This window comes from Myotis nattereri, assembly GCF_964212035.1.
Source record: "Myotis nattereri genome assembly, chromosome: 4".
Classification (NCBI taxonomy): Eukaryota; Metazoa; Chordata; class Mammalia; order Chiroptera; family Vespertilionidae; genus Myotis; species Myotis nattereri.
The window spans coordinates 96,764,940-96,781,757 of record NC_138079.1 but is presented as its reverse complement, the minus strand read 5'-3'; the positions used below and the strand labels follow the sequence as shown (position 1 = coordinate 96,781,757).

Genomic DNA, 16,818 nt, shown 5'->3' with positions numbered 1-16,818 from the left:
ATTTTATTCTCTTCTTTTTCAGTGTAGTGTAGTTTATTTCATTTTTAAAATGTTGGCGTGATCACCCCCCTACATAGGTTTTATATCTCAAGGTATCACACCTACAGATTGAAAAATACAAAAAAATTTCCCTAACTTTCCATCAGGACTGTGTATCAGAATGACCTCAGGCAGTTTCACACAGAGCCTGGGCCCCACTCTCAGAGTTTAAACCAGTGGGACTCGGGTGGAATTCTGGTATCTGATTATTTTATGAGACTGCCCCACATGATCTGATGGTCCATTGGCTAAGGACCAATGTTCCATTGCTTCTCTGACTGTTTCCACCTGAAACGGTCTTCTCTATTTAGTGGGTGTTATTGATTTTTGGAGGGGAGATGTTTATTTGTTTTAGTATTTTCTCTATTACTCCCCAGAATATCCTTCAGCAGGGAATTTTTCTGTCGTGGTCTGTCCCTCTTGCTTTTCTAGGAAACAGCAAGACCCCTATACTTTGGTTGAAGGATAGAGGTTTGACTTTTTAGTTATCAGTAAGGACAGGAAGAAAGCTTGTGGCTCATGAGAGTGACCGCTGAGTTCACATGTGCGGCGGGAGTCGGGGAGGGAGGGGCTGAGGTCTTCTGAGGTTATGCAGCTCTAAGAGGAGCCAGCATATTCCTGTGGGGAACCTGAAACAGTGCTTATTTCATGCTGCCTGAGCCATATCCCCAGAGCGTGATTGAAAATGGAGGTGTGAGGATGTCACAAATGCCATTTATCCAGATTCTCTTTCCAACCCTGGGGAACTGGAATTTTTTTTAAAAAAAATCACCCAAGAATTACCTGAACTAGTACCACTGACAGACCAGCAGGAGAGTTCAATTCTTCCAGGCAGCCTCCTCTGCCCTCGCCTCCTCCTCTGTTGCACAATTTAATTACAAGTTTAATCACTTCAGAAACCCCATCCATCCCCTCCAGGGTTGCAAGAGTTCTCCTTCCCCAGCGAGGCATCGCAGAGATAAGCAGCTGTCCACGGGAAGGGGGGTGGGACTCTCCAAACCTCTCCCTCGATGAGCAAGAAAGACACGACCAAATAAAAACCGAAATTGTTTTGACATTTCACTCTGGTTGTTGTACTTTTAATAATAAAGAAAGGACAGAGTATTTGTAGCTTTAAATAAAGGGGCAGCGTTTGGCATTAAGATCGCTGGGGATTATGCTTGCACAAGGTTTTATTTTTGCTCATTGGGAGAGAAGAAAAAACAATGAGCGAGCAAGAGACAAGCGTTCAAGACCAGGAGAAAGCAAGAGCCCTATGTGTCTCCTTCGTAGCATTCATCAGCCCTGGGGTTTGGTGGTCATTGTGGGTTCTTTTCCTAAGAGGCCGATGCACCTCTTGACTGCATATCCCATAGGGACCCAGATGGTCTTGGCCTTGGCCCGCCATTGTATTGTCTGTGATGAATGCATCTGCGTATACAACGATGCTATGAGCCAGGCCCCATGTCTGTTTTGCTGTGAGCTGATCTTGATGTTGACCCTCACTATCATCCCGTGAAGTCATTCATCATTATTCCCATTAAGCAGAAGCAAAAACTGGAGCCGGGTGTATTGTAACAACTTGCCTCGTTCACACAGCTGGTTTGCAGAAAAGCGGGGTCCCCAAGTCTCCCCAACGATTGCCAGTGACAGTATGTGAAGATCACTTTCCAATTCATCATGCAGCTCGGTTACAAATCCATGCGCACTGATCTCAGGGTATTTTTGTAAATTTACCCCTAACCATCCTTCTATCTCTTTGAGCTCTTTCTTCATCCTCCCTCTGTCGCCTACCCCACCTCCCCACCTCTTAAAAATCTCGAGCAAAATACGATAGTAGCAAGCTCCCCCGGTGGATTTCATAACTTTGCATGCCGTATATTTAGTTTAGTAATGAAAAATTCCAGCTCCAGGCAATGCATAGGCTTGCATTTCTAATGTTTTTTAAACAGCTATTAATGTAGTCGAGTGCCGTGTGGTGAGGTGCGTGTGTACGTGTGTATTTTTTTTCCTCCTCCACTCTATAATCATCTGCTCAGTGTGCTCTCTGAAACTGAGCAGGAGCCGGAGGAGGAGCGAGCTGTGATTGATGGGCCAGGCCTCGCTGGCGGAAAGAGTCCCATCTGGGGTTGGTTTGGGGAGCAGTCAGATGTTGAGGGGGAGGTCAGCCAGGCGGCTCCAGCTCCCCCTCCCGCAACACCCCAGCCATCCACACGTTGCACAGCGCACACACCCCGGCTCGTAGCTGAGGCTTGCTTTGAGCAGATGCTCTGTGGTGTGGGTCTAGAACAGCTGCTAAGTTTATGGAGGAGAAAGCAAGCAGGATGGTGCAGCAGGTATTTTTTTCCCATTTTATTTTCCACTCGCCATTGTGATTTGAATTGAGCTGCAATCTCTCCTTGCGGTGGAGTCTCTGTTGCTCTGTGCCATGTATATTCTGCTCCTTGAATCACGCCGGGGAGAGGAGAGGATTTCAGCCAAGAGTGTGTGTGTGTCGGCTTTCTGCTTGATGTGTGGAACTGAGCTGGTCTTAGAACTAGCAGGTTAATGGTGTAATTTTGCATTTTCCTTCTTTGTTTCAATGCCCCGGGGGCAAGAGGCAATTTACTTCTCTTATTCGGGCACTGGAGGTTTTCTCTGAATAGGCGAGATTTCTTGCCAGAGAAGTAGAACAGATCAGCCACTAAACTAAAGGAAAATAAACTGTCAGCCCGACTGGAGACTGTGGGCAACCAAGAATGGATAGTTCCCTCCAGCGAGTCTAAGTCGCTGGGGGGTGTGGGGTGGGGAGGTCGTCCCATGGTGGGATAGCTGCTTTCCGTGGCTGTGTGGACAGATCAAAGAGCTGCTTCTTCATTAGGGCTGGACAATCCCGGTGCATGTCTTCATTATAAGGGCTGAGTTTAGGCCAGAAGAGGGTTCTCAGGGCAAGATTTGGACTGAGAACAAAATATTCCCGGAGCAAAAGGGGAGAAGATGCTCAGGAAGTGTAACTATGAAAGCTGGGGAAACACACGTGCACGTGCACACACACACACACACGCACACACACACACGCATCCTTGATTACTTTAAAGTCCACTTGGCAGCTATGAAAACAGCCACTTCCCCCCTCAGTGACAGTCTGGCAGTCACATTGCAAAGACTAACCCGTTCCGTGCCCTGCCACGTAAAGATGGTTTCTCAGTTGAAATGTGGATTGCATTAGATGTTGAGCCAAAATATTTTGCCAAGTCAAATGGGCAGCCACCCTTTGTTCTCTTATTAGCTTTCCAAAACTACTCTTTTCAACCATTCAGGGCAATGAATGGGAGAAGAGAGATATCTGGACGGGGGGAGAGAGGAGGGCGGAATCCTCTCATTTTCTGATTCTGTCTCCTGGGCGCGCCTTGGAGAGAAGATTAAGGATGAAGGATGTTTCAGTGGCCAAAGCGCTTCTCAGTGCGTTTGAGGAAAGGCTCGCTGAACCTCTGGGTGCAGCAGCGTCGACACACTATGCTAATAGACAGATTACGGTGTTTGTCTTAAAATAGCAATAATATCCTGGCTATTTCATGCTTCAGTAAAATATTTAAATTGAAACGGCATTTTTTTTCTTTTTTTGCTTTGGTGAACTAGACTTGGTTGCATGTTAATATCCATTTGCTCTCAGGAACTGGAGGTCCCACATCACGGGGCCCTTGATGAGTTGCTCTAATTGAGGATTGGCGTGTGAGGACAAAGAAGTTTCCCCTACATTTATCCTAAATGGTGTTCTTCCCTTCAAGTTTCTACCTAGCTCTTCAGGAGCATTATCGGGTTTAAAAATATCAGGTCTTGGCCCTCCCCCCCACCCCCGCCTTTTGTGTGTTTAGCAGCAACCCAAGAAAGTGCAGGCACTGAAAATTAGATGTTAGGTTTGCAAAATCGCTTGAAGCACTTGGTCGATGATGTGGGGGGATACGTGCAAATCAGAGTCACCCTCCCTGTCAACTCAGAACACCCACCAGCACCTTGACTCTGTACATGCCCAGATCTCTGTCATGGGTTCCCTTATTTAGGGGGTGAGTGGTGGGGGTTCAGCCTTGGAGGAGAAGAAAGAAGGCAACTTCTGCCAATGAGGGAATGTCTAGCCAGCATGCTCCAAAGAATTCTGCCCGTCACTGTCTCCTGCATGGAGTTGGCTCCAGCTTTTAACCTGTGCATGGGCCCAAGATTCGCCTTGAACTTGAGTGGAAAAGGTACCCTTAGTGTGGATGTCAGCCCATTTATTCCATGCTAAGAGTCTAGCAGCAACACCAGGGAGGAGACAAAGGCACCTCTGAAGCCGTTTGAAGGTGAAAAGTAATCCCATGGGAAGTACAATGATCTTAATTAAATATTAGCTGTAATTAGCCCGAAGTGCAAAGGGCAGGAATATTAATTAGGATCTCTCTGGAACTGCTGTCAGTGTTAATAAGTAACTCTGGGGGGTCCCGCCAACATCTGTTTGGGCACCGGAAACAGGAGTGCTGTCAGAGCCCTGTGTACCTGAGTGTGCCTGCAGGTTCCTCGGAGACCCTGGACACGCCTCCTAGCGCTCAGCGCCCTGAGTGTGCCAGAATGCCACCGGCTTGGTAAAGGTGGGTGGCTTGTCCCGGCTCCAGTAGTGCCCCTTCTGGCCCTTGAATTTCCTGGGGTGGCCTCAGAGCCTTCTGAAGCGAGACCTTGGGCCTGAGATGGCAGAGTTATCCAAGCTGGAGCTCTAACACTCGCCAAGGGTTAATACCAGGGGTCCTCAAACTTTTTAAACAGGGGGCCAGTTCACTGTCCCTCAGACCGTTGGAGGGCCGGACTATAGTTTAAAAAAAAAAACTATGAACAAATTCCTATGCACACTGCACATATCTTATTTTGAAGTAAAAAAACAAAACTGGAACAAATACAATATTTGTATTTGCATGTGGCCCGTGGGCTGTAGTTTGAGGACCCCTGGTTAATACCCTAGTCTGGCTGATGAAACACTGATACCTTTTTTTTTTTTTTTTAATCCTCACCTGAGGACATTTCCATTGAATTTTTTAGAGAGAGTGGAAGGAAGGGGGAGAGAGAGAGAGAAACATCAATATAAGAGAGACACGTTGATTGGTTGCCTCCTGCCCACACCCGGACTGGGGCCAGGCATCAAGTCTGCAACTGAGGTACATGCCCTTGACGGGAATCGAACCCAGGACACTTCAGTCCACAGGCTGATGCTCTATCTACTGAGCCAAACCGGCCAGCGCAATGCTGGAACCTTTGAATAAATACCCCAGCACCACATCACCAGGTGGAAACAGGTCTTGAGGCCAGGTGTGTCTGTGACAGAGACAGGATTGCTTATTTAAAAATGGGAACAAACCTCCCCACCAGGTGAGAGTCCTGCCAAATGAGAGGCACCTGCACGCAGGATAACCTGAGCTTTGGTTCAGCTCCTGGCTTCCCAAAGAGCTACCCATGGCTCTGGCCTTGTGGACTCATTTTACCAGTTCTGGGCCCCAGCAGACGTAATAATAGAATCAAGTGGGGTTAGAGATGCCATGCACGCCGGGCAGGGAGTCTAGATGATTAACATTCAGGGCCAGAGCCCAGGAATCCTCAGTAGCGGGGCTGGTCTGTGCGATGTAGGGCGTCAGCAACACCCCTGGTCTCCACACACTAGATCCCAGTAGCAGCCCTCCTACCAAGTTGTGACAACCAAACATGTCTCGGGTCATTGCCTAATGTCCCCTGGGGATCCATTTCCTCTGTTTAATCACTGATGGGAAGTGCCCAGCGAGTGCCCGGCACGCATAGGCCTGAAGGGCGGCGGCACTGGGCTTGTGTTCTGCCCACACTGCTGACGTGAGGGCATGCCTTTTGGATGGAGCACAGGAGCCCGAGGCCATCTCGGATCTTCCCCCGCTAAGCCCACTCATGCTGGGTTTCAGGCCTACATGTGTGCATGCGCATTGACAATTCAGAGAGCCCATAATTTAAAGCAAATTCAGAAAAGGATCCCCACGCACCCTTTTGCTCCATCCTCAGCACTGAGGATCTCCAAGTCTAGCTGAGCCTCCCCTTCTTGGTTCAGAGAGAATGCACCCCTTTCTCTCCTGCTTTATTGCCAGTTTTTTTTTCCTCTCCTGTTGATACAAAGCTGGCTTCTGAATTGACATGGGCTATGTAATGATACTCTGCCACAGAGAGTAGAACACCTTTTTTGTAAAGGGCCAGACAGTTAAATAGTTTACGCCAGTGGTTGGCAAACTGCGGCTTGCGAGCCACATGCGGCTCTTTGGCCCCTTGAGTATGGCTCTTCCACAAAATACCACGTGTGGGCGCGCATGTACAGTGCGATTGAAACTTCGTAGCCCATGTGAAGAAGTCAGTATTTTGTGGAAGAGCCACACTCAAGGGGCCAAAGAGCCGCATGTGGCTCGTGAGCTGCAGTTTGCTGACCACTGGTCTAGGCATTGGGGGCCATCGGGTGTCTGTCCAAACTATGCAACTCTTCCATCCTAGCACAGCGAATGTGGCTGTGTCCCAATAAAACTTTATTAACAAAAACAAGTAGTGGGCCAGACTGCAGATGGAATGAAAACCTGACACAGTCTTCTGCCCCCAGGATGCTTACAGACAAATAAGCAGCCAATGGCAGGGCTCGGGATTATGTGAGAAGTGGCCACACGCTGCAGTGAGGTACAGGAGGCAGGCAAGTGACAGGGCTTAAGTGTTAAGGAAGGCTTGCTGGAGGAGAGCTCTCTTGATCTGGGACCTGAAAGATGAGTAGAGAGTAGCCAGGCTAGAGAGCATTGGGGGGAATGGGGGGGCTTTCCATGCAGAGGAAGTGTGAATGGGAGGACTTGGTGGTGGGAGGATGGAGCAATCAGATCGCAGGCTTCCTGAGAGCAGGCCCTTCTTTCTCTGAAACAGAGAGAGCTCAGATCCCAGCAGAGAGCCCCGCATCTTGTTGGGCCTGTGGGACTGGGTCACTGTTCCTGAGCTTGCTCTGCAGCGAGGGAAGGCCACTCGGGCAGGGTTCCCTCCCAGGATATTGTGTTTTGTGCTGGAGGTGGTGGTGAAACCTTTGTCGTTAGGGACCGTCTCTCGCTACCATTGCTCCTGCCATCATTGTCTGCTCCCCTCGGAGGCCTCACCTGGGCTTCTCACAAGTCGTTCTTTCAATTCAGCGATGAGCCTGGTGGAAGGCAGGGCAGGCTGCAGCGGACCTGTGGGCAGAGGTGGGATCTGTCACCGTGCATTTCTCTCTGGAGGGTTCTCAGGTGCAATAGTTTCTGGGGCTTCTGCTCAGCCAGAAAGAAGCAGCATCTGTGTGGAATGTCTGTACACGAGGCCACGTTCCCTGCACAGCCCGGGAGAAGAAAAGGAAGCTCGTGGGCTCATAAACAGCAGAGGGTTTTTTCAGGAGGGGTTGCTAATCAAGGCCCTTTAGGTTGCAAGTAACAGAAAAAGTAGCTTAAGCAAAATAAGACCTTGACCGATTCATGTGACTAAAGCATTACTAACTGCAGGGAAAGCTGGATCCAAGACCTCCAATGATCTCACCAGGACGCAGTTTATCTGTTGATCAATTTCTGGGCTGGCTCTCCTCTGGGTTGGCTTTGGCTTTAGGCGGTTCTTATTCAAGGGACAGTTCTTGGCAGCTCGGGTTTACATTTTGTTTACAGTTGCCAGTGACCATTGAAAAGAGGACTTCCTCTCAAGCTCCAGCAAAGTCTCAGGAATCTCCTTAGAAAGACAAGGGTTTAACTCGCTAACTGGTTTAGATAGACGGGCATGAACACACATCCTGGTGACGGTGAGAGTGGAACCCTTTTTTAATTTTTTATTGATTTCAGAGAGGAAGGGAGAGGGAAAGAGAGATAGAAACATCAATGATGAGGGAGACTCACTGATCGGCTGCCCCCTGCAGGGCCCCCACTGAGGATGGAGCCAACAGCCCCAGCATGTGCCCTGACTGGGAATCAAACCATGACTTCCTGGTTCATAGGTTGATGCTCAACCACTGAGCCACACCGGCTGGGCAAGAGAGTGGAACCCATTGATTAGGCAAGCCAGGTCACATGACTGTATCTATGGGTCATGGGAGGCGGGGCTCAGCCACATTTTCACTAGGCTGAGGGTGGAAGGGTCCCCCCACCCCCACCCCGAAAGGAACAGAGCACTTTCCTTGAAGAAAAGTGAACACGGAGTGGCAGTGACAATGAATGACCTCGTGTTTGCTAGGGATGGGTAGGGTTAACTTTTCCCGTCACGTATAGCGATTCAGCCACAGCACAGACAGACCCAGCTCAGCTCCAAATGCTGCGGAAACATGTTAGAGAGAAGTGGCTGTGCATTTCTGCTGCCCGTGGCACAGACATTTGGAGCAGTTATGCTGGGGGAGGAAAGGGCCTGATGGGAATGTTTTCACTTGCAAAATGTTTTAAACTTAGCCTAAGCTAAGTCCTCAGCGTGTCATCTTTAACATTCTAATTATGGTCCCCTCTAAACAAGTGAGCTAGCTCTGTGCGCTGCTGTGAGAATAAACTTCCCTTCCCTCCATGTTAGAATGTTCCAGCTGCACCATGGTACTTTAACCGAAGAGGTGCTCCTATGTTGGTGGTGAGGGCAGAGGCGATGGGAGCGATTCTGACATGTTGGCCCTGCTATCATTATAGAGGGGCCGAAGTCACCTCTAATTGACCACAGACAATGGCGAAGCGGCTATTTGGTGCTTAACTGCTAGAGTGTTTTCTTCTGCCTTTTTCTGACTGTGAGATCCTATCTCTTGAGACCATGGACACTTCAGATCTCTGGATTGCAGTTTCTGCCTCTGTGATTGCTGTGGTGTATGTGTGTGTGTGTGTGTGTGTGTGTGTGTGTGTGTGTAGGGTAGGGTAGTAGAGTTATGAGGGTGGGGGTGGAGGTGGAGGTGGAGGTGGAGAGAGATAGATGTTTCCTGAAATGGAAGCATTTGAATTCAGGGTGTGTGTGTGTGTGTGTGTGTGTGTGTGTGTGTGTGTGTTTAATTCTTTTCACTCGGCTGTAATTATCACACTGCATGTTTTGCCTAGATCTGAAGGGTGAATTGTTATATAATACTCTGTGCTTATAAAAAATAAGACAGGGGCTGGGGGAGGCATTGACTAACGAGTCTGAGTTAAGTCCAGCACTTTGCAGAATTACTTAAAATGGGTCTATCACAGAGGGCCATCTTTGTCCAAATTAGGCCCTGAGTTTTCATTGGAACATCACACACACACACACACACACACACTGTGGTCATTAACAGACCCCCCAATCCCGTCATGTGAGCCAAGACACATAAAACTTTGATTAAATTCAAATGCTTAGATGAATTGTCTCTCCTCTCAGGAACACGCATGTTTGGTTTAATCGCTTTTGACGTTTTAAGTATCAGAGCAAGGTTCTGCTGTCGCTGGAGACAACACCATACTCACATGTCCCCAAATGGGAATGAAAGAAGCAAGATCTGCCAGACAGATCGACCCAGTGGGACACAGATCCTCCCAGTCTGGGGCTGTTGAGCTGGATGATTGGGGAAAGTAACTTCTGGTTTCGCAGCCTTGATGTCTGCATCTGTAGAATGGGTTGTATAAATGAGGGTGACTACTTCCTCAGAGCGTCTGATGAAGATGAACTGGGGTGCATGGGCTCAGGCTCTTGGCACCGTGCGGGCACCCGCACCGTGTCCGGGTAACTGTGGTCCAGAGCCTGGGGAGAGGCTATGCCCGATGGCCACTCACGCTTTCTCCTTCTCTCCCCCTCTGATTTTTCAGGGTAATCAGGAAGCAGCAGCTGCCCCTGACACAATGGCTCAGCCTTACGCTTCGGCCCAGTTCGCTCCCCCTCAGAACGGCATCCCCGCGGAATACACGGCCCCCCACCCCCACCCGGCGCCAGAGTACCCCGGCCAGACCACCGTCCCCGAGCACACGCTAAACCTGTACCCTCCCGCGCAGTCCCACTCGGAGCAGAGCGCCGCGGACACCAGCGCGCAGACCGTCTCGGGCACCGCCACAGTAAGTGGGCTCCAGGCTCTCCTGGGGCACCGGTGGGGGTAGGAGGGGGTCAGGCAGGGCTCGCAGGGTTCCCATAGTAACAGCAGAGTGCACCCCCATCCAAGCGTCCTGCCCATAAAGCAGCCCCTAACCCTGTCCTTGTCACCCCAGTTCTGCCAAGATGCCTCATCTCCAGGCATCCTCTCCTGTTACTTGCTGAAATGGTTTTTGGTTGACGGCGATTTGTTTGTAAAAGGAAACTTTGACCTACTCTTTGTTCCTATAGTTTTGCCTATTCTGGAACAATGTCATCTCCGTGGAATCATACACTGTGTAGCCTTCTTTTAAATGGCTTTATGGAGATATAATTTACATACCATAAAACACACCAGTGTTAGGGGGACAATGCAGGCTTTTTGCGTATTTGCAGGGTCCTGCAACCGTCAGCACAGTCTATTGGAATATTTCCGTCGCCCCAAACACAGATCTTGTGGCCATTTGCAGCCACGCAGCGTCTCTGCACCAGCCCTCCCTAACTTAGCCTAATGCGTTAGAGATTCATCCTAGTCTTCATGCGGGTCCCTGTTTCTTCCGTGTTGTTGCTGGGCCCTGGGGTGTGCAGGCCTGGGCAGCAAAGAGGCAGCAGAAGAGAACCTTGAGGGCAGTGAAACCATTCTGTACGTTGATAGTGGTGGTTACGCGACTCTATGTACCCCAAAGAGTCCATTTCATTGCAGGAGGATGGGGTAAATGGGTTAAAAACAAGCAAGCAAACAAAGAGGAAACATTATAATACTATCATCATTGAAAATGAATGTTATTAGCTATGAATCAAGATAATCCTAAACAAAATAATTATTGAAATGAAACTGTTTGTGAGCGACCTAAGGTAATCATGCACACCTGATGTACACGTGCATTTGTGGAACCTTGTTCTGCAGAATTCTCTGGAAGCTTGGGCTCACCCAGCCTCAAGTCTAGAGCCTTTTCTAAGTGCAAGGCAGACGTGCCTCTTTCTCCTGCCCCCAGGCCTCTGGGAAACCAGTGTTGGTGAAGAAGTTTATTGTTTTAAAGCATGATATATTTTTTATAACTAAAAGCAACAGGTAACTAACTTTGATACCTGGTGCCTTTGACACCTGATACTTGGAGGTGAGACTTGGAGAATTTAAAAAATAATACATATTCTAAACTTTTCTATTGCCTTTTCAACTCTTTATTGTTGTGCAAAACATAAAATTCACCATTTTAACCATTTTAATGTAAATAGTTCCGTGTCATTCAGTACATTCACAGTGCAGTGAAACCATCACCATTATCCAGTTCAAGATTTTCATCTCCCAAAGGAAACTCTATGCCCATTAAGCAGACAATCTCCATCCTGCCTTCCACCAACTCCTGGCAACTACTAATCTGCTTTCTGTCTATATGGATTTGCTATTGGGGATTTTTCATAGAAATGAAATTATGTGCCTGTCTCCTTTCCAATATTAGGATGTTTTTCAAGGTTCACCATATTGTAAAATGTACAGAACTTCCTTTCCATGACAAATACTATTCCATTATACAGATAAGCCATTTGTTTATCCATTCATTCATTGATGGGCACTTGGGTTGTCTTCACCTTTGGCTCTTGTGAATTGTGCCACTAGTGCCTTTTTGTATATGGCTGTGCTACAACTTAGGGGTGAGTCTATTATGTGCGTTTGCTGATTTCACAGGTACTTGTGCTGTTGACAACCAGATGATAATGATAGAGTTGTTGTTTATTTTCTTGGTGCTTATTTTGTGATAATCAAGGTGATAGGGCTTCAGCAGGCTCTTTTAGGCCTGAAAAAAGAGGTTAAATCAGACATCATTTATTAAGCCTCAACATATACCAACTATACTACTGATTTGGAAGATTCATTCAGTCAGTCACACATTCATTCATTCATTCACAAATATTTATTAAACATCTACTGGAACCTGGACTCATAGTAGGTGATGTGGTTGAATCAAACAGAAACAGTCCTTTTCATTTTTGAAACTTAGTGTGAGAGGCAGAGTGAACATGTGGCGATCAAGCAGCTATATAAACACAAATGATGATCCATGCTCTTAAGAAAAAGACAGATGCTATGGGAGGATAAAAAAAGAGCGGAGGCACGGCTTGCAAATGAGTAGTCTGGGAACCTTTCTTGAAGGAGATGATATTTAAGGTGAGAAGACAAAGCTTTTCAGGCAGAAAGAATGACAAGGTCAGTCACCCTGACCTTGACTCATTCAAAGAACAAAAGAGGCCAGTGTATCCAGGGCATGTGGAGAGGGTTTGGGGGTAGAGTGACAATGGACTAAATGGAAAGAATCAGTGGGTATCATACCCCACAGGCCTGCTGGGTTCGATAAGGGGTGGAATTCTACGTTAGGAGTAATGGGAAGTCATTGAAAAGAGTTTGAGCCAGAGGACTTAGAAAATGAGAGTTTAAAAGAAAGGGTTAATTATGCCTACCTAAAAGGAAATTTTAATCCAGTTGGGCAGTTGACATGCTCAGTGTCCTTCTCTCACAAAAAGCATTCTTTAGAGATCAACACGATTAAAATTAAATAGCATGCGGACGGTCCACAGAGCCCAGACACTGCGGGGAGATGCACGGGTAAGCAGGCCTGTGCTCTGCCCTTAATAGGGCGTGTGTTCTGTTATTATTGCAATGTGACAAGTCCTAGAGCATGGAAACAACAGCGTCATTCTGAAATTGGCTCCAATGACGGTATCTAGAGTATTTGAAAGGCAAGGAGCACCTCTCCGCGTATGGAGTGCATGGATTTGTGGAGGGGCTGGTTACTTTGCCTCCTTTAGCAACGTTTGTGTGGTACATACTCTCACGGGAAGTTTTAAAGGAAAGAGAACCATCATCAGCGGAGGCAGGTGACTTTGTGGCTGATCCTGACGGCCCGGAGAAGGGGTCATCCAGTTTTCTGGTGCAACCGATTACATGCCTGTGGGCTTCTCTCCTTTGGCCAAAAAGGAAGGTGCTTTCTCTGTCTGTGACCTACTTCTGAGTTGGGCTTTCCCTGCCCGACTGTGCAGAACACGGTTGATGAGAAGCTTGCTTCCCATTGTCTTTGCATCTGCACATTGTTTCCGAGCGCTCCTTCTCTTCCCTCCAGGCTCTGCATTTCCCGGGGATGGAATTGAGCCTCAAAGTGGGTCAGACCCATGGTTGTCCCAGCCCGGTATTAGCACACCTAAGTTCTTCCCCATCGGTTAGTGTTGTACCTGCCATAACGCTAACTGTTCTCTGACACATAGGCCTGGTGCTTAATGCCAGTCTCACAGCACTGTGGAGGCCATCATTTCTTTGAGAAACCGAGTCGCTTCGGGTGAGAGAAACAATCCATCCATCTGCTAGTCTCCAAGAACTTCTAATGTATGCACATGATTTAACATAAAGTACAGACGGTAGAAGGGAAGCAGGCTGCACCCAGCGCTCCCAGCCAGAGCGGAGGAAAGTACAGACAGAAAAGACTTCCCTGGCCATCCTTTCAGTCCTCCAAGGGCTGAGATGAGTCCCTGCAGGACATTTTCTTGCCGAATGTCTATTTAATGCAGGGCCTCCCAACACATCATGGATCACTGTGCTGACAGAGCCAATCCCGCATTCTATTAGATACTGCTCCTGACAAGGTATTTCACTTTTGACATATTATAATTAGAGATTTGCAAGTGGTGAATTCTCCGTGTATCTCCAATAGCAACTTAACTTCTATTTTTAACGCCTCTGCAGTCTGTTTGAAAGTCTCCCACCAGCTCTGGGATCTGAGGGGAGAAAGACTGTGGGTCCCAGGGCTTGTTCCCCGGAGCTCTGGGCTCTATTGACAGAGAGAAGAGCTGTTTAAGGAACCAACTTCTTAATCCTCAGCTGCTTTCACTGAGTGTTGTGTCTCCAGACATCATTAATACCCTTAAGAAGATAAGACATTGGTCGGTGATGACCTCCTGTTCTTAATCCCTTACACATTGGCTCTGTTCTGCAAGTCAATTATGGAGCTAAGTGTGGGGAAAGCTTCTCAACGCATTCCTTTTTGTGAATTAGCCATTATTTTTAGTATTATTACTGCATTGATTCAGGTTAGTGGTTAAAAAGCCACACATTGGAACAGGTCTACAATGGAAATGGAAATTCCCTAATGCCCTCAAGCCCAGTTCTTAGTCTTACTGCTGGAAAGTGCAGGTCCCAATCCCTAATATTTTCCTCTGGAGTGTTTTATGCAAGTGCAAGTATATGCCTGTGTCTTAGTTCAGGCTGATGTATTATAAATGGGTGGCTTGAAAAAAAAAAAAAACACATTTATTTTTCACCATTTGGGGCCAGGAAGTCCAAGATCTTGGCACCAAAAGATTGGGTGTCTGGTGAGGGCATACTTCCTGGTTCAAAGCTGGATGTCTTCCCATTGTGTCCTCGCATGGAGGAAGGGGTGAGGGAACTCTCTGAGGACTTCTTTTTATAAGAGCTCCACCCTCATGATCAGGTCATCTCCTCAAGGCCCCTCCCCCTACTACTATTACTATTACCTTACTGGCTAGGATTTTAACATATGCATTTTGTGGGAACACAAGCATTTATCTAAAGCAGCTTGCTTGTCTATCTCTACCTCTAACTCTACCTCTGTATATGTCCCTGTCTCTATCTCTGTCTCTATCTATCTGATGTACCTCTACCTCTACCTCTACCTCTACCTCTATCTCTATCCCTATCTCTAACTCTATCTCTATTTCTATCTTCTCTCTCTCTCTCTCTCTCTCTCTCTCTCTCTCTCTCTCTCTCTCTTCTAGCTCACTCCATCTCTAAATCGATCTTGATATACTCTAACTTCTCCCTAACGCCGATCTCAATATAACAGGATTAACATCTATTAAGCACCCATTGGCACTCTATATGTGGGAGATGATTTTTGTTTTCACTTTGAGATGTAACTCATTCTTTTTCATGTTTGCATGGACTCTAGGTTGTTTCTGGGGTTTATCTGGCAATGTTGTTATTCCCAATCAGCTGCAGTGAACAGCTGGGTTCACATATTGCTGTCCACTGCTGAGTGTCTGTTTTGTAACTACAGTTTGTATTTCTTAATCCTCTCACCTTTTTCACCAGCCCCCCAACCTTCTGGTAATCATCATGATTCAATTTTGTTTGTTCATTTCTTTTGTTCTTTAGGTTCACATATAAGTGAAATCATATGGTATTTTCCTTTCTCTGCTTAACTTATTTCACTTAGCATAATACCCTGGAACATTACTCCACCATGAAAAATAAGGGAATCTTACCATTTGTGCCCCTCTGCTCCACCGTTTATAAGTAGAAGTATCTTGGGCTGGTCATTGGACCTCTTTGATATCATTCCTACTGTTCCCTACCTCCATTCTGCTTCTGCCTTTCTCCAAATTGCCTTCCTCTTTCCTTCCAAACAACCATTAGAGATGAATAATAAAACACCAGAGAGTGCCTCCCCCAGGTGGAGGATTATGTCCTCGTGGGCTTACATTAAGAGCTTGAAAAAATCGTTGAGGGACACCATGTCTAAAAATAGGGTAAAGAGCTATGTCAAAACAGGAATCAGGGGATAATCATCTCAAACATAATAGTTTTTGCTCAGTAGCTCAAACTATGTTCTAAGCACTTTATATTTATAATCGCATGTGAAGTTTCCACTTTAGTTCTGTCTGACCCACAATGGGACCAATGTGTAATCTTCATCACCTAAAAACAAGTATGTATGAGGCATTATCATCCCCCAGTTATAATTGAGGAACCTGCGGCAAGTAACTTCCTGGTCACTGTAGCTAACAGATAGGACCTGGAGCTCAAAACCAAGTGTGTCAGACTCCACACCAAAAGTCTTAAGGGCTCGAAGCCCAGAAGGCATCCCCCAGGTTTGCCCAGCACACATGTGGCCTCCTCTCTGGGCAGATTGCTGTTGTGGAAAGGAATTCTTTGCCTGGGAATTACTTATTTTGCCTGGGAGGTCCCAAGCATGTACAATATCCCAGGCTTAGAGTGTGCCTTGAGCAAATTCTAATAACATGTTTCGGTGGCTTCAAAATTGTCTTTTCAGATGACAGTGTGGCTGAGCTGTTTTGTCAACACCAATTCTGTTTTCCTAAGGTTCACATTTACTCTAAGGACACAGGTACTGCCTCTGATTCCCTCATGAGGCTGAGGGTCATGCTTCTGCCTCCTATATAGGCTTTGGAATAAATGGCCCATGGCTTGCAGGATAAATTAAAGGCCTTCCTTACTCCCTACTAGGGTTATCTTACTGTTCAAAAGCCCCTGTGCACCACAATGTCCAGTTCTGGTCGCCAAAATGCATGATTGAGTCAAACTTAGGATAATTCTGCGAGAAGCAGGCATCACTGGGGTTGGGCCTGGGGCTACGGCCTTGAATTTTGGTAGAACTGAAGAACCTCACGACAGGATGGGAAAGAGGCACAAATAGACACCTGCAGGTGTTATCAGAAGCAGTGAAGGAGCTTGGAGTTTCTACTTCAGTTCTGTCTGACCCACAGTGGGACCAATGGCATGTGATGTAACTTTACTTTCTTCCTTGGTGTATGAGGACTTAGAGAAGTGATGACATCCTAAGGATAATGCCAATAAAGGGCTTAGCACAGTGCTGGGCGCATAGTAAACACTCTTCCATATGAACCATTGTGATTATGAGATAATCACATCATTCAGAAGGGAAAATCAGAGTGTTCTCTATCCTGAATTCTTCATTCTATTTTTTTTTTTTTTTGTGGGAGAATAAACCCATC

The 16,818-nt window shown here is 47.0% G+C and overlaps 1 protein-coding gene across 50 annotated transcripts in view; it reads left to right on the top strand.

Moving 5' to 3' along the window:
• Positions 1 to 16,818, top strand: part of RBFOX1 (RNA binding fox-1 homolog 1) — a 2,169,222-nt gene that overhangs the window by 1,974,958 nt on the left and 177,446 nt on the right. For all 50 annotated transcript variants that reach the window (XM_081089185.1, XM_081089163.1, XM_081089189.1 and 47 more), the window contains one exon: positions 9,801 to 10,043. In XM_081089185.1, coding sequence (XP_080945311.1) covers positions 9,801 to 10,043 — 243 coding nt within the window. The remainder of the gene's footprint in view (positions 1 to 9,800; positions 10,044 to 16,818) is intronic.